The 22,943-nt window shown below is 35.5% G+C and overlaps 3 protein-coding genes across 6 annotated transcripts in view; 2 read left to right on the top strand and 1 right to left on the bottom strand.

The window, feature by feature from the left end:
• The window catches only part of epha8 (eph receptor A8), a 336,681-nt gene extending 335,460 nt beyond the window's left edge, over positions 1-1,221 (bottom strand). The window contains exon 1 of the mRNA XM_087274196.1: positions 1,044-1,221. The gene's annotated coding sequence lies outside the window, so the exon portion shown is untranslated. The remainder of the gene's footprint in view (positions 1-1,043) is intronic.
• nucks1a (nuclear casein kinase and cyclin-dependent kinase substrate 1a) lies at positions 528-14,272 on the top strand. Of its 4 annotated transcripts, none has more exon segments than NM_001004601.2 (8): positions 528-784; positions 3,776-3,825; positions 3,991-4,090; positions 4,745-4,791; positions 6,665-6,814; positions 8,520-8,672; positions 11,660-11,818; positions 12,007-14,272. In NM_001004601.2, coding segments are annotated over 8 exon segments (918 nt in total). In that variant the 5' UTR covers positions 528-767; the 3' UTR covers positions 12,249-14,272.
• Positions 14,273-21,323: 7,051 nt separating this feature from the next.
• Positions 21,324-22,943, top strand: part of slc45a3 (solute carrier family 45 member 3) — a gene marked incomplete at its 3' end in the record, with an annotated part of 30,921 nt that continues 29,301 nt past the window's right edge. Inside the window, 2 exon segments of the mRNA NM_001098195.2 lie at positions 21,324-21,421; positions 21,711-21,792.

Here is a 22,943-nt window from a genome sequence, read left to right as displayed (position 1 = left end):
TTCAAAAATGTATATGCTGTCCAAATAAATAAATAAATTGTACATTTAAATTATGATTTGTAATAAGTTAAATGATATTAATAACAGTTAGCATAATATTAGCAATAGTGTTGTCAAATAAATTAGCTGTGAACACAATTCAGCTCAAAAAGTCAGCAAAAATGATTCATTTGGGGCTCTCAAACCTTCAGTCGTGTGCTGTCGCTTGCATAAAGCGCTTATTCACTGATTTCAACTTCATTTCAAAGGAAACAAGCACCACAAAGTTGTTCTACACTTAAACTGGGACATCTTGCATATCGTAAGGGCCTCTTTTTGTTTCTGAGCCATGCTGTTCAACCTATCCGCAAACGAGGGGGAGGGTAAACGCTTTGGAGACACGACGTTTGACAGACAGCCTCGAAAACCAATGACAAATCAAACAACTGTTCAAACCGGCCAATGGCGTCGCTCTCTGGGCAAATCTGACCAAGCGGGCGGGGTTTGAACGAACACGCCCCGCCTCCCGTCCAATCGTTAGGTTGCGCGAAGGCTGCAGTTTCAGTTTGTTTTATTCACCATTTTGAGTAGCTGAAGGTAATATTTAAACTAAATACCTTCGTAGAGCAGGAATACCTCCAGCATTGTTTAGTTTTCGTCACAGGGAGAGGACGTTGGTTTTTTCGACGTGCCCCCTTGTGTTTTAAAAACACCACGTTTTGTTTGCATTTACCCTGCTTTTCTTTGGCTCCTTTTCACAATTTTAACCGCTACAGTATTCCTGCAAAATGGCAAGACCAGTGAGGTACGTGGGTTTCATTCGTCCTACTGATGGCTACTGCATGCACGCTGGCTACTAGGCTTCACGCATGTGCCAGGCATCCTTAGCTTCTCGTTTAGCGCTCGGATTTTGTAACATTTTGGCTCGTTCGTGCATGCATTTTGCTCGTTGTTTCTTCCCCAGTGACGAAGGGCTGTGTTTTATGCTCGTGGCTACACCATGCACGGTTAAAATCCGCATTAACCGGGATTCTGCAGCGTGATGTTTCTTGTGCATCACCTACCTAGATTTCAGATTATATGTGTAGTGTGAGAGGCACTGAAAAAGGCTTCATGTTTCCTTGTAAGCCAGTGAGAATATGGCTTCCCATTCATCCTCGCCAGAGCTTCAGGAGGGGAAATAAAATCCCGCTGGAGGTGCTCGTTGGCCCGTTCGTGTGATTTTTGCAACCTGTAATGCGCACATATTTGGGCGAACAGCACGGTTTATGCGGAAACAATAGATTGCGAAAGCGCGTTGGTGTTTTTTTTAAGGAAAGCGCTTTTTTGGGTTTTTTTTCCGATAGCGGTAAATTAACACGACGCGGGTGACGTCAGAGGGGGGCGGGGTGCCTGAGAGCGACCACACCTCCCGTGTGGAGTTTCTTATGTGCAAAACGTGCACCTAATTCGATGTTTAATCTTCGTGTTTTGATTTTAAACGACATAAATTCATTACTGCATATGAATGTTTGTTAACTGCGTCTACAGAATACGGTATAATGTTATACAAATAGGGGAAATGCCGCGCGTCGTCTTCACGTAGGCTGTGTCGTTTGTACAGAGAAAAAATGTCGCGCGAAGGCCTTAGTAAAACATTCGCCATAGTAATCTTGTTAATATGTTCGAAAATGACTTCAGTTCGCGAAGTTATTTTAATTATTAAACAAATTCTTTCACAATTTGAATAAAACAAGTGTTTATCCAATGTGTTTTAATTTACATACAATTTGTAAAAAAAATATGGTATTTTGAACTATTTGTAAATAAAATAATTTAAAAATATATACACACACATACATGTATGTATATATGTATGTATGTGTGTGTGTGTGTGTGTATATATATATATATATATATATATATATATATATATATATATATGTATATATATATGTGTGTGTGTGTGTGTGTGTGTGTGTATATATATATATATATATATATTACATACACACCTCTCCAGAGAGAGGGGGTGTTTATGTATGTGTATAGATAGATAGACAGACAGATATATTTAGAGAAAGGTCTGTGAATGTATATGTGTGTATATACATAGTTGAAGTCAGAATTATTAGCCCCCCTGTTTATTTTTCCCCCAATTTCTGTTCAACGGAAATAATATTTTTTCCAACACATTTCTAAAATTTTAATAACTCATTTCTAATGACTGATTTATTTTATCTTTGCCAAGATGACAGTAAATTATATTTTACAAGATATTTTTCAAGACACTTCTACAAAGCTTAAATAGACATTTAAAGGCTTGACTAGATTAATTAGGGAGGTTAGGATAATTAGAAAAGTTACTGTATAACAATGGTTTGTTCTGAACTCGAATATCGAAAAATATATATAGCTTAAGGGGGCTAATAATTTTGGCCTTAAAATGGCTTTTAAAAAATTAAAAACTGCTTTTTTTCTAGCCGAAATAAAACAAATAAAACTTTCTGCAGAAGAAAAAATATTTTTTAGACACAATGTGAAGTTTGATTTAGGAAATATTAAAAAAGGAAGAAAAAAATCAAATGGGGGCTAATAATTCTTCAACTGTATGTATATATATATATATATACATACATACCTACAGGCACACACACCTCTCTCATTCTCTCTCTCTCTCTCTCTCTCTCTCTCTATATATATATATATATATATATATATATATATATATATATATATATATATATATATATATATATATATATATATATATATTTAGAGAGAGAGCTGTATGTATTATTTAGTTTTTAAATTTAAAATGTCAGCCGATATTTATTCTTGTATGGCGGTCAAGTTTTTCTTAAATTAAAATAGAAAACAGATGAATTTGTATGGTAATTGGGTTTTAGAATATTAAAATATATTTATATAGTAGTTTTAATTAATTTCTTAACCCATTTTAAGTGTGATTTTTAACAGTTTCTAATTTAATCTCTTGTAAATTTTGAATGCTTTGGAGCTCAGAACATAACTTTGCACTTTTTTTAGAATCACTTGGCAGAGTTTGTGCAGTCCAAAACAATCACAAGTTCTGAAGTCGTGCTCCAAATTTGAAATTGATATCTCACAAAAAGTGCAAACCATTATGATGTCTGCTAAAAGTAAAATGTATGGGAACGAACTAGGAATAAATGACTAAACCATCAGAGGGTTTTAAATATAAATCAATTGACACATTTTGAAAATTTTCTTAGAGGTCTCTATTGATGCCATGGTAGAACAAATCCAAATATTTTTGCTCAATCGGTTAACAATTAGAAGTATTTTTCACTAAATGTTACCGCTAACAATAGTTTAATGGTTTTTTAAAAAAACTATCAGAAGCTAATAAACCAGTTTTTACTCAGAATGATTAAATATAAATGTGTAGATTACTGTTTATATGTTGTCATCCTTTCTAAATTGATTATTATGAATTATTGCAAGTTCTAATCCAGAAATTGAATCATTTAAAGTAACTTGTGGCTTTTCAGTCCTCTCAACACCGAGTCGGGCCTGAGTGGTTAAATGGGACAAGACTGCAGTATTAATGAAACCCTCATTGAAATGCTAATTGAGGAACTGTTTAACGATCATTAATTCAAGTAAACATAATGAAGCAAGGCATGTTAAACGAGCTTTTCGTTTCCTGAATAAATGCTGACCACTTTCAGAAATTCAGTGAGCCTTTAAAACAGGAATTAACGTCGCTCTGCTCACAAATGTGTCATTGGGAAGATGTTTTGCATGTATTCATACATATTTGTTTGTCTTACAGGAACAGAAAGGTGGTGAATTACTCCCAGTTTAACGAATCTGATGATGCAGGTAATTAAACCACCTCTAAAATGCATTGTATTAACTTTCAGGAAACTGTTAATGTACTCATGTTTGCTTATTACTGCTCTGCAAGTCGTTTAATGACCTCTCATGCATAATCTATTTGTGTGTCATGCTCTTTAATTGTATAATTAATTCAATTTCTGCCTCCAGATGAGGATTATGGAAGAAAGGAGAAGGAAACCACCAAGAAGATACGTGCTCCACCCCGTGAAAACAAGCACAAGAAGTCTAAGAATTCGCAGGAAGAAAGGCAAGAATCTGTCTTTTTTCAGCACGCTATCAAAATAAATGTAAAATGTGCTCAGAGATATAATCAAGGTTCACAAAGAATGTGCAATGAGGTATTGTGTGTTTATATATATATATATATATATATATATATATATATATATATATATATATATATATATATATATATATATATATGTGTGTGAGTGTATATGTATATATGTATATATATATATATATATATATATATATATATATATATATATATATATATATATATACATACATACATGCATACATACATACACACATATACATACATGCATACATCCATACACACAGAGAGAGAGAGATGTTATAAATATATATGGATGTGTTATAAATGTACTACTAAATTGATTCATAGACAATAGTAGCAAGTGTTTACCAAATAAACTAATCCATGATTTATTAAGGGCAAAATATGAATAATGCCTTGTAAATCTATTTAATACATGTCCAACTGTGAGATTTTTGCATGTTCCGATCTCTAGAGATGGTAAACCTTGAGATCCATTTTCTCCTTGTGACCCACATATGCAACGGTTAATTATAACTAGGAAAAAATGCCACATACAAGGACATTCTCCTTCAAAGATCAAACTGCTAATGAAGGTTTTCTGATTTTTCCCCACAGCGAGGATTCAGATGAAAAACTGACCAAATCCAAAAATGATTCGGCAGGTAAATTACGCTTTATCTTATCTTTATCTCCAGGGCTGCACTATATTGATCAGGCCTGGGCGATTTTTGCCTAAAATCTAAATATTAATTAATTGAGTATTTTAATTCTATTACGATTAATGAACGATTGTTTTATTGATTTTTTTTATTTATTTTTATTTTTATTTTTTTTTTATCTTTTTGCCCTCATAGTTCACTGACTGGTTTTGTACAGGCAGGGTTCATACACATGTTTTTGTTTTTTAACAAAAATTCCATAACTTTTTTTCCGGGACTTTCAAGTCAATTTTTCATGACTTAATATTTCATGTAATGTTTACATATACATGGTAAATCAGAAGAAACGTTTACATTTTATTACAGCATATAATAAAACACGCAGTTAGTTTCAATTAATTTTAATATCTGTATAAAATAATATGAGAGCATGTTTTTGGCCAAGAAAAGAAGTAAAAATTAACCTCCATTCCAGTAAACAGTTATGTGTCAAACTAAATTTAAGTAATCTTAATAGTTTGTTAAACTGCTAAGAGTAGGTAAAATTGCTTCTCTTTTAAAGCTGTGTTTACCCTGCACTTTTCGCTCCATAGACTTCCATTCATAGGCATGCGTTTCTGGCCTGCTCCATTCGCAAGCACGTGTTTTGCATTTCACTGCGTTCGAAAGTTCAAGCTTGGCGAATTCTTACCTGTGAAATCACATCAGGTGATCGCGTGAGACCAATAGAAGATAATTTTAAATAAGCAATTTAAAATATGGAGAAATTGTTCACTTTTGTTAATGTCTAATCATATTGTTTGCCTGGAAAATTCCATGTCAAAACTCCATGACTTTTCTAGATTTTCCATGACTGTATAAACCCTGACAGTAAATATGCTCACATATTACAAGTGAGGGATTTCTGAATGAAGGATGCATTACTTGATTATTACATAATTGAAAGAAACACAAACTATCTACAATCTATTATTTGCTGGATATCAACTTTAAACAACTGAAACTCACATTACCTAAAACGAACTTCTTATAAAAAAAAACAAACAAACTGGAGCTCCTTCACGAGACTCAACACTAAACACTTGCTCCAACGAGCTCACGGCTGTCCCGCAGCTCGTCATCACTACCAAACCGACCAATCACAGCTTCTGCTCTGCATCGTTGTGACGTTTAGTTAAATTTTTTTGAAAGGTGCATGGGTATGCGACCACACACACAAGTGGGGTCACATGTCTCCACACACGATAGGGAAATTAATTGAAAAAAAAAAACGACCTGGAGAAAGTAGATTGATTATAGGGTCTGAATATCGATTTTGATTTATTTTCAAATAATCGAAACATTGCGATTATTTTCTTATTCTGTAATGGATATTATGATATGAATACAATTTCACCAGATGACTTGAATATTGCTAACTGTAGAGTATTTTAAGTTTTTGATTGATGGATGATTCTGTAGATCTGTATCATCTGCATAACATATAATAAACAATCAACGAGCATAGATAAATCCAATAAAGAAATTATACACATAGAATAAGGTGTTAAGAGTCTTACAGTATTCATATATACAGTAATTTTAATAATCAATTCTGCATGGTCTTCGTAGTATAAATATTTCAATAAATTCAATCATTAATAAAGTTACAAATGATACAATTTCTTAAATCTGAATGCTTTTAAAATCCTCATACAGGTCAGAGGTGTTAAACACATGCTAATTATAATATGTAATACAGAGTTAGCAATGCACATCCTGTGATGCAACTATTTCGAATGATCACATTGCAATATCGATGCTTAATATGTTGTGCAGCTCTAATTTGATCCAGAAACAAAGAGTTTAATGTAATGAGCGTCTTCTGGTCTTTCAGATGACTTCGGTAGCGATGAAGACAACGACTTTGGAGAAGAGCAGGAGGAAGATGGAGGAAGCGACTATGGTGATAAAAAGGCTAAAAAGGGAAAGAAGCCAAAGGTGGAGAAGCCTGGCAAAAAGTCACTGAAGAGGAAACGAGGTGGAGGTAAGTCGCAGATCGACATTAGAAAAATGTCACTTTCCCTTGAACTCTCATGCATAAAGCATGAAGCGCCAGGTGCTAAGCTATCAGCATAAAGGCTAGTCTTATTTTCAACAATAACCGCCTATTTAAGACCATCTGATTGTCACCGATTAAGTAATAGATCATGTAACACAGTGTAGTAACAGAAATCCTTAAGTGCTTAAATATTAATCTACAGTTTTTCATATATGTTATTTGCCACACTTGCATAATGCTGAAAAATTTAGAAAATGCAACTGCAACGTGCTCAATTTTGACTTTGGATGTAGGCCTGTCATGATATCCATTGTCTGTTGTGCGATTATATTGCAACAAAATAAATTGATGAATGACATTTGTCATCTTATTATATATTGCCAGATTGAAAATATAATATCATCACAATGCAAGTGCACACTTCCAAAGAACACATCATATTTTATTCTTAGGAATAGATAATTTAATAATAGTCATTTTTAACAGTTTAATAATCGGGCATTGGAATCAAGTGTGAAAACGCATAACCTAAATAAATAATAATAAATGTTAACAAAAAAGTGCAAGGTGAAGAGGAACAGAGGCTGCGATATCTGCTATCAGATCTACAGTGTTTTCAGTTGTCAGAAAAATACTATAGTGGGTTTTCCGCGAGGTCTTCAAGTCTTAAGTCTAAAATTAAAAAATCTAAATTTTAGGCCTTAAAGTTTTAAAATTTGCTGTTTTAGGTCTTAAATATGTTTACACGATGTCCATGTAATGCTACATCTAATGCTCATTTAAATTATTTTTGTTGCTGTTGCTTTGTTTTCGTGGTGTTGTAGTTCTTTATTTCACTAGTCCAAATTTAATTTGTGGTACAACTACAAATGAGGCCAACATGCAACAGCCAATCAGCTTTCTGTTATTGAACTCAGTGCGCACGGCGAATGTGACGTCATCGCAGAGTTTGCAGTGGTTCGCTTTGGGTGCAAACGGCATGATTTCGGCTGGCCAAGCGCACAAAATATTTTGTGACTCGAGCGAATAGTTCGTGCGGTGCTGCGTTTCATTTGAGTTGTTTCTCTGTTTATTCATCTGACTTTATGGTGGCTTTCTTTTAACCACCCCTGTCATTTTAAAGAGCCTCGTCTGTTTAAAGTATGTGCACAGTCAGCGAAGGTGCATGATGCAGAGCCAGGGGAAAGTATAAATCAGCCTTAAGATGTTTGTTTGTTTTTTTTCCTCTAGTTCAATGTTGCATCTAACCTGTCTTCAGTACTGTTCAATTTAAATAAATTTATTTTGCCACTAATTTTGTGATTTTTGCATTTTCTCTTGTGCATGCGTGTTTTTGATATTGTAATATAGGTCTTAAATTGAATATTTGATTGTCTTAAAACATCTTAAATTTGACATTACGATATCAGCAGAAACCCTGTATAGTGTTTAACCATACTGACAGTTGGCACCTCCAATAGAGATGGAGATGATGCACAATCAGCTAAAATGTTGCTTGAATTGCTTTTTGTGTATGGACTATATATATTGCAACATCAAAAATGATTGAGGTCATGTCCATGTGTTGTGTGGTAAGTCCATATATTAATTATTCCCACAGGCCTATTTGGAATAGGTGTAGAAACGCACAACTAAATGAGAATAAATGATGTATTTGTGTGTGTTTTTGACAATTGTGTGTCCTCTGCAGATGATAGTGATGATGATAAAGAGGTGAGCAGGAAACCGAGGCAGGTGAGACAGGCTGCGTCAAAGGCTGTGTCCAAACAGAGAGAAATCCTGCTGGGAGACGGAGGCAGTGAGGATGAGGAGAAGGATGAGGAAGAACAGGCCTTCCTGGACCGTAAGTGTCATCATCATTATCTTTTATAAAATTGCTCATTCTTGAAGCTTGTGGGGAAGAAAGTCTTTTTGTTTTTATGTAAATTAAATCTTGAGGCATTTAAGGGTGCACTAGTCTGTCCAAATTGTGCCCAGGTGCGTTTCCCGGTTTGACCAAGTGTAATGCTGTGTTCACACCATATGCGGAAGGTGCGTCAAGCGCAAGTGATTTACTGTTAAGTCAATGCAAATTCAATGCGCCAATTGCACGTTTTGCGCAAATCACTCAAGTTTTAAAATCTGAACTTAAGCGGATATTCGCCCCGCCTTAACCAATCAGGAGTTTGCTCTTGTGGGAGCGTGATTGTGACGAGGGCCTGTTGTTGGTGTCCCAGGAAAAAACCTCCAGCCGACACCTACAACAGTTCATCAAACTGGGCTCAGCTCAATCAGAAGCACAGAGCTGGATTTACCTCTGAAAGGATCTAGTGGACTCAGACACGGCCCTAAACGTATCGACGCTGTTTTTTCAGCCTTCATAAAGCACAAACACTGTTATTTTTAAAAAAAATAAAATCCATGTTAGCCATTTAGCAACGAAGCTAGAGTTATGGGCAGACAGAAGCCCTGCTCATCATGCGAATCCGCGTCTGTTCTGAAGTGAATTTGATGAGCGAATTAAGCGGATTTGATGCGCGAATGAAGCGAGTAAACTTAAATTTTCACACGGCTATTTACGTACGATTTATCCGCACGCTCCGTGTCTAGTGTGAACACAGCGTGCGTGCTACGAATCGGGCCCAGGCAAGGTTCAGTTGGCCAATCCTGGCCAAGTTGGAAGAGGTGTGCCAGAATGAGGTTCTGTTAGACTTAATACACTTGTAGTGTGAGTGCAAATGGCGCCTGAGCCCGAAACCAAAGACGAGACATGACTTTTAAGGGACTGTTTGATATGGATTTATTAATTATTCTTACTGCTCAATGAACAAAAACTGTCATAGTTTATTACGCAATGAATTTATAGTATTTGACTGCGTGTCACTGCATCCCAAAGTGACTTAAAGCTGAGCGAGAGCATGTTTCTTCCAGTTAAACTGAACGGTTGCATCAATGACGGAAGTGTGCCCCGGCTCGGAAAGTAAAATGCAATGAGTGCAGGCTGTTGGGAGGGGGGATCAAGCGTGTTTTGGCACGGTTCAAGACAACTGTACCTAGTGTGAATTAATCCTAAAAGGAAAATGTTCTCACTATTTACTCACCCTTAAGTGGATCTAAACCGTTGACTGACTTCTGTTTAACACAAAAGACAGTATTCTGAAGAAAGCTGCAACCATAACCTGTAACCATTGACTTACATAGTATTTGTTTTTCTTACTATGGAAGTCAGTGGTTACAGCATACTTCAGAATATCTTCTTTCGTGTTTAACAAACAGGTTTGGAACGAGGCAGAGTAAATAGTGGCATAATTTTCATTTTTGAGTGAACTATCCCTTAAAAATATGCTGCTTCTTCCCAGCAGATGATAAAACAAAAATCTATATCCAAACATTTGAGTGTGGAACCAGTAATGGACAGCACATACGACGGATCCAAAACTAAAATGTCACTGATTTTGAATAACATAAACTTTTAAATATAGATTTGAGCTTGCTAATTCTCTTTTTAAAATTGAATAAATAGATTATTAGGGTAGTATGTAGAAAAACGTCACACCGCTGATGCTGTACAGAAAATGTTTTATATTTGTATGTGTGCCCACTTCAAAATTCTGTTTCTCTGGTTTTTTTCTACATATAGGTTACAAATAATATCAGCATTTCACTTAAATCCATAAAAGTAATTTCTCCCAAATTTCAAGTGGAAATATTGTCATTTGGACCATTTCTTCAGATGATTATAATTAAATAACAAAGTTTCATTTGGTGCTATTTAACCAAATATTGATTTATCTTCAGCTTAATGTAGTGTTGTCAACACTGGAATACGGTACCATTCCATACTGAAATTTTCCTGCATACTGAAACCTGCTAACATTTGAGCGCGTTCTTAAACGGCGCTGATTTGCCATTATGTTCAGTTATCAGTTCACTGAACTCACCGCTGTATACTGTGTAACTACAGATATAGGGACGCTGGAATATTTTAAAGCCATGAAGATCAGTCCATTCATCAGCAGATCACTCGGATGTCAGCTGATTTAATAGACTATGAGATCTTCGTGGCTTTAATACGCTCCAGTTCCCTGTATCTGTGGTTACACTCAGTAAACTGAGGTGAGTTTGGTGGACTGATGACCTTTACAACCAGTCACAGTCATTTCTGTTGAGCACGAGAACACAATGGCAAATCAGCGCTGTTTTAGAACGCACCGTTCTTACGTTTTTAAAATTCCAGTATCGTGACGACACTAGTTTAATGCAAAAAAAAATCTAAATGGCATTGCTATTTTAAATTAGGAAGAATTTATCATTAGTTAGAAGAAATAAATGAATATCATTACATGCGAACAAGTAGGTTTCATTAGTTGATGTATTTACTATCATGATAGGAGTATGAACAATACTTGTACATTTTTATTATTTGTAAATCACTTTTTCCAAATGCCTTATTGATATCCAAATTCATGCTTGTTAACATTAGTTAATGCACTGTAACATGAACAACTGTATTTTCATTAACTAACATTAACTTGCATGAACAAATATGTAATGTATTGTTCATGATAGTAATGCATTACTAATACAATCTTACTGTAAAGTGTTTCTCTAAATTGTATATGAGAGATGTGTGTGTGTTTCCCAGAGATGGGTTGCGGCTGGAAGGGCATCCACTGCGTAAAAACCTGCTGGATAAGTTGGTGGTTCATTCCGCTGTGGGGACCCTGGATTAATAAAGTGACTAAGCCGACAAGAAAATGAATGAATGAATGAATATGAGAGAAGCTGTGAATTTCCAAGTGGTCTCTCTAAAAATGTGAATCTTCAATTTTTTTTTTTTTGGTGCTGCAGAAGAGTCAGGCAGTGATGAAGACTTCATGGTTGATGATGATGATGACAGCGATTATGGCCACTCCAAAAAGAAGGGCAAAAAAGTGGTGCCAAGAGGTGGAGGACGGAGAGTGGAGAAGAAGGAGAAGAAATCCCCCAAACCCCGGCTAAAGGCTACAGGTAAGCAATAGCACTCTTGAATATTTAGGATTTGGGAAAATAAAGGGCAGATATGATAAATAGTATCTAATTCTTAATTAAATAATAAGTTAAAACAACATGTGTGCATGTTTTTCTGTTCTAAAATATAGCAAATATGAACGTAAAAGTTTTGAACAGTAGTGCTAACATGTCTGTTTGTCCCTCAGTGAACCCCAGCCCTATGAAAGGCAAAGGTAAAGGGCGCCCGAGCGCAGCTAAAGCGCTGGAGAAATCCTCGCCTAAAGATGAAGAGGAAGCCGAGAGTCCCGCTGAAGATGAAGAGGAAGACGAGGTGGAGAAGAAAGAGTCTCCTCCATCCAAAAAGACGAAGGATGAAGCCCCCGAAGATGAGGAAGAAGATGAAGAAGAGGACGGCTCAGAAGAGGAGGCTCCATCCGGGGAAGACTAGCCATGCTAATAACAGCGGCCCTTTCTTCTCTTTCCCTTTACACTCTCTTCTCCCCTTCTCTGCTTTTATTTCAGTTTATTTTTTTGAGTTTGTTTGCTTTTTCAGATATTTTTTTTTCAGTGTCTGTTGTGGCCTGGCTCAACGGTTTGAACTTCTTTTCTTTTTTTCTTTTGGCCTGTATTTTCCATATCGCAAAGGACTTTTCCCAGAACTTGTGAGCGTATATATCTATATATATTATTGAGTAAAATGTGTCTGAGTCTGTTTATTTATGGGTATATAATCATGAGGGAAGCCCATCGTTCCAACCAATAGCGTCGCTGCTCGCCCAGGGGTAATCACATGACTGTGCTCTCCAAAAAAATATTAATAATGCTTTTTGCGCTCGTTCATTTCTGTAACATGTATTATAAAGCTTAACGTCCACTTGCCATTGTTGCGACTGATGGTCCTCTTTCTTGAAGCGCGTTTCTGAAAATATTCGTAAAACTATTCTTACGTGAATTATTGCAATAGCCATGAGGTTGCGTTTTAAAACTTAATTGCGTGTTTGGCTGCAAATCGATAAACCTTCACAGTTCATTTACTCCAATTTACACACAATTGGAAATTTAGTTCATAAATCCGAATTTCTAACAATTTTACGGAAAAAAATAAAAACCCATTTTTACGTACGAGTAGTTTTGCGACAATGTTTCTGAATGAGGTCCAATGCTTTTGTGTATTAGTGATTTCTCTAGGAAGCCATTCGTTAGGAAGTTTCGCAATTCGTAATAGTTCACAGCATTTTTCTATAACTAGCGGTTCGTTTTTGTAATTATTCCACATGCGCTCACTGCTCTTTGCGGTTAAAGATGGAGAAACTGGTATCTAATGCTCATGTTTTCACAATTACTTTTGTCGTCGTCGTCAACGTCGTACACATGTTATCCAGGGTTTGCGACTCAATTTTAGTTTTACCCTTTTTAAATAAACCTTCTCTATCCGTGTAGTTGTGAACCATAATGCATTTAGTATTTTAATAGAGTAATATGTCACGTTGTCATTAGGAAAATAATTTTGATTGTGTTCGTTGCACACTATAAATGGGAGTTAACATGATAAATGTGCGATGTTTGCTCCATTTTTAAGTGCAAGTTTTTTTTTTGCAAAACTATTTTCGCTGGTCACCAACGTGCATCAAGCTAAACTCCTTTTAAGCCGTAAATATTCCTTCAAGAATCATGTTCGCTCTGATGTCTGTAATGTACGTTTGTTTATTTTATAGATATATTTTCTTGATCATCTCTTCTAGAAGCTGCAGTATGAATGCTTTCATCTCTTTTCTCAAACGAGGGGCGCAGTGCGAGTTGGGCCTTAAAACGGTTAATTGTAATCCAAGGTCTCGCACACTTTCTGCCTTACAAAGCCTGTGTTTCTTTTGTTTAAATAGTCACTGCGAAGCTAAACATTCAAACAGCGAGGGTATTTTTTTGACTCGTGCCCTTTTCGTCCTGAGATTGTATTGCCAAACGTTGAGGGATCTCTTCAACTGCGCAACTAACGTTTTAAAGAGTCGAGTGTTGTCCTTTAGCCCTGGATCAGATGTGCTGTCGTGACGCATGTGCACTGTGAGGATAGAGAAGAATTGTATTATTCATACTTTGTGTGTTTGCTCGTATATATATTTCAGTTGCTGCTTTTTTTTTTATTTTATTCCAGACACGTTTGATTTGTATCCCATGGTGCATTTTAGGGGGGGCTTTTCCGTCTACAGCGCATACATGGCATTCTAACATGGTTCGATCCTTTCTGCCAGGCGTCTCTGAATATTTTCCACTTGTGCTGTCTATGAATTGGTTTTTAACCTAGCTGTCCAAAAACATGAATGTTTTGTTTTTCGTGCTTGATTTTATTTGAAACTATTTTTTATTTTATTTTTTTGATTGGTTGGTTGGTTTGTTTCATTATTCCTCCTCAGATTTTTTTGTATTGTTTGTTTTTTTTTAAGAAAAAAATAAAATGTATCTTCATTTTAATGAGAATCTGTTGTACTTCTACTTATTTTTGGTGCAAAATCGGTTTTCAATTTTTAAAATAGTGAAACTCTGGGTGTTCGCAGGGTCTTAAAATGTCTTAAATTTTAGGCCTTAAAGTCTTAAATTCACAGAAATATTGTGTTGTAGATCTTGAATCATTTTAAACAGGTCTTAATTTATCTTTGTCCAAGTAAAACTACCCAATCTGGCTGATGCCCAATCACCTGATGATGATGATGATGATGATGATGATGCATGCAGCGAAATTGGACCCCTCCAGCCATACACAAACATCACAGATTTCAGGGGAAGACAGGTGACCTATAGACAAGACACCTGTAATCAATCTCAACTTTATATATATATATATGACACATACATACACACGGTTTTTTTTTTTTTTGCCAAAGAGATGCCGTTCACAACTGCTGTTAGACAATTTTGCAGCAAATTCTTCCAATTAAATTCCCTAATCAGGGAAAGAAAATTAAAGCAACCCAATCCTTTACATGATCTTCCATTAATACATAAACTATTTACAGAAGCAACCGGGTCATTCGAAAAATTCTAAGTGTTTACTTAGTGTATAGGTGAATTAAATAAGCTAAATTGTCTGCAGTGTATGTGTTTAAATGCAAGAGTGTATGGGTGTTTCCTATTGTTGGGTTGCAGCTGGAAGGGCATCTGCTGCATAAAACATATGCTGGATAAGGTGGTGGTTCATTCCGCTGAGGCAACCCCTGATTAATAAAAGGAATAAGCCGAATGCAAGAAAATAAATGAATGAAAACCAGTGGTTTTAGTGGTTAAAGTTCCCTCAGTGAATATTGGTTCGTCCTTTATGCGGATTAATCTGTTATGACAGCATTCAAAGTGTATTTCAAGAGTTCATCCAAAACAAATATGAGGAATGAAGTTAAGGCTGGATATTTATATTAAATTTGAAATCGAAATTAGTTTGTGAAACTTCACTTTGTTTAGACTTTTGGTAGAAAAACAATCACTGCACACCTTTCATTTTCAACCAGTTCAGTTGTTTATAATGATCTGATTGAGATTGATAAAGCTTTGATCTGTTTTTTGAGGTCAGTCAGTGTTTTGTAGTGTTTAACATTTGTAAAGAAAACATTATTCATGGCTGTCGGGATAAAAGCTTCAACCTTCTTAGCTTTAATTAAATTATTCATCAAAAACTAGGATAATGTTTTATAAAGATGTAGTTCACCCAGAAATCCTAATTGTATCTTTTTTTCTCCACTCAAACCTGTTTTTCTGATCCATTGTACACAAAAGAAGATATTTTTTAAAATGTTGCGGGCAAAAATAGCCGTAGACTTGCATAGTTCGACAGGAAATAAAATCATTAAAGTTTAGAGCCACTTGAGGAGATATCCATTTTTGGAGTGAGAATGTTTAATTTCTCTTTAAGAATGTTAAATGCATCCTGCAACCATTTTAAATCATGTTAAGCTTAAAGATGAGACACCTCACTTTGGTGTCTGCGTCAAAGTAAAATTAGTATTAAAAGCATGCATCTGCTTCAATGTTTCCAAAAACTTTTCTGAAATAAAATGTCAAAATATGGATGAAATAAGAGACTAAGCCGAAAAGCAAATGAATGAATGAATAATATCAGAATGTCATTCAGTGTACACTCTGACAAACACTCATGCAGAGTAGACTAATGTTTTAGTTTAATCACTTACACTTTTCTCAGCTTACATCAAACTTAACAAAATATTAAGTTCAATTTTAGTAACAAAATCATTTGTTGTCATTTTCATAATATAACATTCAATGCATTCTGAGTAATTTATATATCATCAATTGATTCTTGTACTAAATAACCTGACAATATTTAGGACAGGGGTCACCAACATAGTGCCCCAGGTAGCCCGCGAGGATCACATGAGTTGCCCGTGGCCCTGTTATAAAATTAGCTCACCATAGCACCACATACCGCTGCATCTAATATTTTTTTAGCTATTCTTTTTAAATCACACTTGCATTGGTTGATATTTATCTGTTTCCAATCATTGTTGACAACTATTGTGAGAAATCATTAACATGATCAGTGTCTTCACATAGATGAATATCATTAATTATTAATAACATATAATTAAAAGTAAATTGAGCAAATTTGTTATTAGGAAGTGTGTATCAAACTGGTAGCCCTTCACACTAAATACCCAAGAAGTAGCTCTCAGTTATCAAAAGGTTGGTGACCCCTGATTTAGGATGATAGCATGATATATAGAGGGGTCTTTGACCCATGATGAGTCTAAAGATTTAGTATAGTTTTGTAAATGGATCCATTCATTCATTCATTCATTTTCTTGTCGGCTTAGTCCCTTTATTAATCCGGGGTCGCCACAGCGGAATGAACCGCCAACTTATCCAGCAAGTTTTTACGCAGCGGATGCCCTTCCAGCCGCAACCCATCTCTGGGAAATGTAAATATATCATTTTTATTTATTTTGGTGCTGGATTCAAGCAATTTAAGAAAAGCTTGTTATAAGAACTCCATTAGCATCTTCTCTTCTTTAAACATCCAGATCCATCCCAATTTAAAGGCTTAGTTCATCAAACAAATGCAAATTCTGGCATCATTTCCACATTCTCCACTTGTTCCTTTCTTCTGTTAAACACAGGAAAGAAACAGCCATGGTATTTTGGGCTTTTTTCCAACATTATTCAAAATATTTTTGTTTTGTGTTCAACAAAAGGAAAGAAACTGACAATTGAACCGCTTGAACATGAGTAAATAGTGAGGACATTTTCGATCATGGGTGAACTATCCCTCACGGAGATGTTCTGGCCTATGTTCAGGGTGCGAATCATACATTGATGATCAGGGCTGGGGGTGAGTTTGTGTTGGTTTCTGTAATACATGCTCATGTTTTGAGGGATATTTAGTGTATTCTGGCCTTGAGTCACCTCTGATTAGCTATTTTAGAGGTTACTGTAGGTCAAACTATACATCTAATTTTTACTTTTAAGATATATGAAGATACCAACTCATGTTTTACAGAAAATAAAGTCTCTTGATCTGCAGTTTCAGACTGTTGAATGACTTCTCACATAGACTGACTGGCACGATTATGCATCGAAAATAGGATGAACCGTTATGCGGTGGTCAAAAGTATTGACATCTTAATAATAGAATTATTAAGGTACAGATCAGAGCAAACTATTTAAAGGGAAAACCTCCCCATACATCCGGTTTTGATTTCCTTCAAGGGGGATAAAAATTATTAAATAGGGGGGTCAATTAATTAGGGGGCCCCCCAAACCCCCGTTTAATTCACACCCTGCGTATATCCACTGAAAACACTGTCCATCTGTAAACAGAATCATATCTGCAAGAGATATCTTAACGCAATGTGACTAAACGTAAGTAAACGCATTAATAGAATGTACAGAGTTTATTTGTCATTTTGGTTTCCGTACACATTACTATGGCAGTCAATTAGGAGAGCAGGTGTGATACTAAATTTTAACACACGGTGTCAGTGTTGACAACATAGTGTTTGCTGTTTAACGCCCGTTTCACAGATACTCGAGAGATGTTTGGTGAACCATCAGTGGCGCCCCCAGAAAATTTTCTTAGGAGTGGCCCAAAGAGGCCATACCAAATCTTGGGGTGGCATACAAAAAATAATGAATTTATTATAATGTTACATTTTTGTTTCTGGTCAATGAAATAATGTGGAATTGATGCATTTAATTAATTACTCTTGAAGTATTGCAATTTATTCATTAAAATAATTCAGCAAGTACTTGTGCAAACCAAATAAAACAAAACAATATTTAGTTAAAAACACTTTATATATATATATATATATATATATATATATATATATATATATATATATATATATATATATATATATATATATATATATATATATATATATAAATAACTTCACTTATTTTTAACATAATTTTATTGTACAGCATGCCATGTCTAAAACAAATGAAGATTAATGAGTTAATTAATAAAACAAGATTAATGAGTTAATAATTTTATATATATATATATATAAATAACTTCACTTATTTTTAACATAATTTTATTGTACAGCATGCCATGTCTAAAACAAATGAAGATTAATGAGTTAATTAATAAAACAAGATTAATGAGTTAATAAAACAGACAAATGAAGAAATTGTACAAAAGGCATTCCAATACACACACACACACAATCACTATGCAGACCCTAATATAATGTATCCATATTCCTCTCTGAGACACAATATTATTAAGTAAGTAATGTTATTAATACAGCTTTTTTTATTAATGCACCTTAAGGTAAATATACATTGCCATTGCTGTCTATTGAAGGTGTGTGCATGCTGTTCATTGCGATCGGGGAGGGGCAGTGAACGTCAGTGTCACCAATCAATCCACAATAATTTAGGGGCTGCATTTTATTTATTTATGCATTCATTCATTTATTTATTCATTAATTTTTGAAATATTTTACATTTTTGTAAGTACATTTAAATAAATAATACCAACAGCAAAGTCACTGGGGTGGCCACAGCTTACGCAGGGGTGGCTGTGGCCACCCCTTGGGGGCGCCCCTGTGAACTATGAGCATTACCAATAGACCCCATTAAAATAAAAAAATAAAGTAAGTAAAAGCAGTTACATCAAAAAACTTAATTATTTACCAGGGTCGTCAGAAAAAAAGATGACAATGTTTCTGAGAACTGTGAAGGAAGTTTAAAGGCTAGAGTTGCAAAACAAACTTACACAGTGTGAAATATTGTCAAGTAAGCCTGCTTGAATGTGAGAAACAGAAGACCTTCAAAAATGAAGTGGTTTCTGTTATTTTTAGCATCTAAATCAATCTTTAAGCATTTACAATATATCTAGAGAAGTTTTTTTGTTGTTGTTCTGCTTGCAATTGGGAAAAAAGTTGTTAGCAAATCAAAATTTTAATTAAACTGCATAAATGCATGTGTTAACTTTCATACCAAGTCAGTGTATATAAGCTTTGTGTACACTGTAAGTGTAAATGTAAATGTGTGATACAACGCCTTCAACCCACATGTGACACTCTATTGTAATACAGATTCAACGTTGGGTTGAAATTGGAGATATAGCCTACTCTTGATAAATGTGGATTTCTCAAAAGGAAATAAAACTGAACCATCCACATTTTTGCACTCGTGGGGAAGAAGTTAACACAATGCAGTGACAGTTTACATGAGCAAAATGACAGACAGCAGATGGATAGAAACAAACAATAGGTACATATGTAATTCAGCCTGTAGGGTTTTCAAGCATTAACCTCCTTTTCAAGGTCATGCCACAGCGTCTCATTTGGATTCAGATCAGGACTTTGACTAGGCCACTCTAAAACCTTCTTTGACAAATGAACGGATAGATAGAAAGACTACAAATAAGTGTAGTTGGATGGTTGGATAGATAAAAAGTCAATATGTATATGAGATGATGAGTAGAAAGACAGACAAATGTATGGAGGGATGAATAGAAAAACAATAGATTAGTTGGACGGGTGGAATAACACCAAATAGGTAAGTATAGATGGATGGATGGATGGATGGATGGATGGATGGATGGATGGATGGATGGATGGATGGATGGATGGATGGATGGATGGATGGATGGATGGATGGATGGATGGATGGATGGATAGATAGATAGATAGATAGATAGATAGATAGATAGATAGATAGATAGATAGATAGATAGATAGATAGATAGATAGACAGACAGACAGACAGACAGACAGACAGACAGACAGACAGACAGACAGACAGACAGACAGACAGACAGACAGATAGATAGATAGATAGATAGATAGATAGATAGATAGATAGATAGATAGATAGATAGATAGAAAGACAGACAGACAGACCATTGGGTCCATTAAAAAAACTGCCTTTTTAAGGTCATGCCACACAGTATCTCAATTGGATTCAGATCAGTACTTTGACTAGGCCACTCCAAAAACTTCTTTGACGAATGAACGGATAGATGGAAAGACTACAAATAAGTGTAGTTGGATGGATAAATAGATAAAAAGACAATACGTATATGAATGATGAGTAGAAAGACAGACGAATGGGTGAAGGGATGGATGGAAAGACTAAAAATAAGTGTAGTTGACGGATGGAATAACACCAAATAGGAATAGATAGATAGGCAGACAAACAGACAGATAGATAGATAGATAGATAGACAGACAGACCATTGGGTCCATTAAAAAACTGCCTTTTTAAGGTCATGCCACAGTATCTCAATTGGATTTGGGTCAGTACTTTGACTAGGCCACTCCAAACACTTCTTTGACGAATGAACGGATAGATGGAAAGACTAGAAATAAGTGTAGTCGGATGGATAAATAGATAAAAAGACAATACGTATATGAATGATGAGTAGAAAGACAGACAAATGGGTGAAGGGATGGATGGAAAGATTAAAAATAAGTATAGTTGACGGATGGAATAACACCATAGACAGACAGACACAGACAGACAGACAGACAACAGACAGACAGACAGACAGACAGACAGACAGACAGACAGACAGACAGACAGACAGATAGATAGATAGATAGATAGATAGATAGATAGATAGATAGATAGATAGATAGATAGACAGACAGACACAGACAGACAGACAGACAACAGACAGACAGACAGACAGACAGACAGACAGACAGACAGACAGACAGACAGACAGACAGACAGACAGATAGATAGATAGATAGATAGATAGATAGATAGATAGATAGATAGATAGATAGATAGATAGATAGATAGATAGATAGATAGATAGATAGATAGATAGATAGATAGATAGCAAGTTTACTGTAAATGCTCCTTGAAAGGAAGCTGTAATATAACTGGAAACACACCTGTACTGATGTGTTGGAAACTTTATTGATAAGCAGCTGAAACTGCTATAGAATGCAGCTGATCGGTCTAGTGTCTATGATGTGGCTCTAGTCGTGTGTGTGTGTGTTCTCACAGCTCGTCCCGCCCACTTCCTCCTGCAACTGCTGATCCTCAACTTCAACTCATGTCACTGTAAGTTTGGACACGTTCACATGGGACTCCATACAGCCACAGCAATACAACGGCGACACTTCAGTTTACATGTTCGCATGGAAATCAGACGTATGTATGTCAACTGCTGTTTCCTGTCTACTTTTATTGCATAGCATATTTGACGACGTGAAGCTGCTGATGCACCTGTACCTGTAAAGCCATAAAACCATAAAAAAGATAACTTTCTTTGATTAACTAATTAAATGACTGTTATGTATCACTGTATATATGCTAATTTTCTTTATAGAGCATTTTATAAATAAATTATAGAACTGTACAATATTTAACCATATAATCATTTTGGTCTAAATATGTTTCTTTAAAATTTAAAACGCTTGCTAATTTTGTCCTAAAACAGATGTATGCCATCAAACACAATGTCAATTTAAGAAACAAAAAATGTTCCAGGACCTGAAGTCCCCTGTCAAAGGCAGCGTCAGGTAAGATGTGATTCGCTTCGGTGCTTCTTTCCTGTCTAAAACCTTTCATGGTTCAGTTATGTTTGATTCAAGTTATACTTAAGACTTTTTACTCTTAGCTTAGGCAGGAGTCCAACATGTATGCTTGACAGCCAAATAAACGAGTGTCACTCATAAAAGTTAAACTCTAATGTGTTTGTGCATACAGCGCTTTAAAGACGTGTTTCTTTCCTTCCCAATGCACTGTGAAAAGAGAACGCGACAGTGCTTACTGTCCTGGCAATGAATAAGTCATCATAGCTTCTGAACTTAAGTAACATTGTGTTTTAAGTTTGAACTAGTATCACATTGAAGAGTCATTTGGTAGCACTTTACAACAAGGCTGGACTAGTTATTGTATTTACTAGCATGAACAAATAATTAACAATATATTTATGACAGTATTTAATATTATTTCATGGTAATGAAGTTGTTCATTGTTAGTTAATCTTTCTGCTTTAACTATTTAACTACACCGATAATGTAACCGACTGGGTGGAGTGACAGAGGACAACAGGAGGTAAGATCCAATATGCAGGTTTATTCAATGTCAGTCAAGCAGTGGTCATCAGGTGCAAACGGGTATATTAAGGCAGTCCAGAATCATAAACGTTTAAACAGGCAAAAGGCCGAAAGGCAGGCGGCTAAACAGGATAACAATGGTACAAGGCTAGGATCGAGACACGGAGAAACAAGACAGGGAAACGCGTTGTAATGTCACAAAATGCAAACAAGACTCGGCAAACTGGAAGCGTGAATGAGTGGCTTATGAATGGAGTGATATCAGTCTGTGAACAAAGTCCAGCTGGTGATTGCAATCAGGATAGATGAATGAGCAGGCGTGCGTGATTGGGAGCAGTGCATGTATGAAAATGTAGTCCTGTGAAATGTGGAAATGTAGTAATGAGAGTTCGTGAGAGAACCAGCGATCCTCTGGGAAGCGATCACTGGTTGTGTGACAGATAATAATTTTAGTAAATTACACAGTATTTAACTGTAGGGCTGCAACTAACAATTACTTTAATAATCGATTCATCTGTCGATTTTTTTCTCGATTAATCGATGAATCTGATAAAAAAGCATTCATTTCCAACCGTTTATTCAAAAAAGTCATCCCTGAGCTGTAAATAATA

The sequence above is a fragment of the Danio rerio genome, chromosome 11, assembly GCF_052040795.2.
Source record: "Danio rerio strain M-AB ecotype USA chromosome 11, GRCz13ab, whole genome shotgun sequence".
In the NCBI taxonomy this organism is placed as follows: Eukaryota; Metazoa; Chordata; class Actinopteri; order Cypriniformes; family Danionidae; genus Danio; species Danio rerio.
The sequence above is the reverse complement of the archived record's forward strand: the minus strand, read 5'-3'. Positions and strand labels throughout refer to the sequence as shown.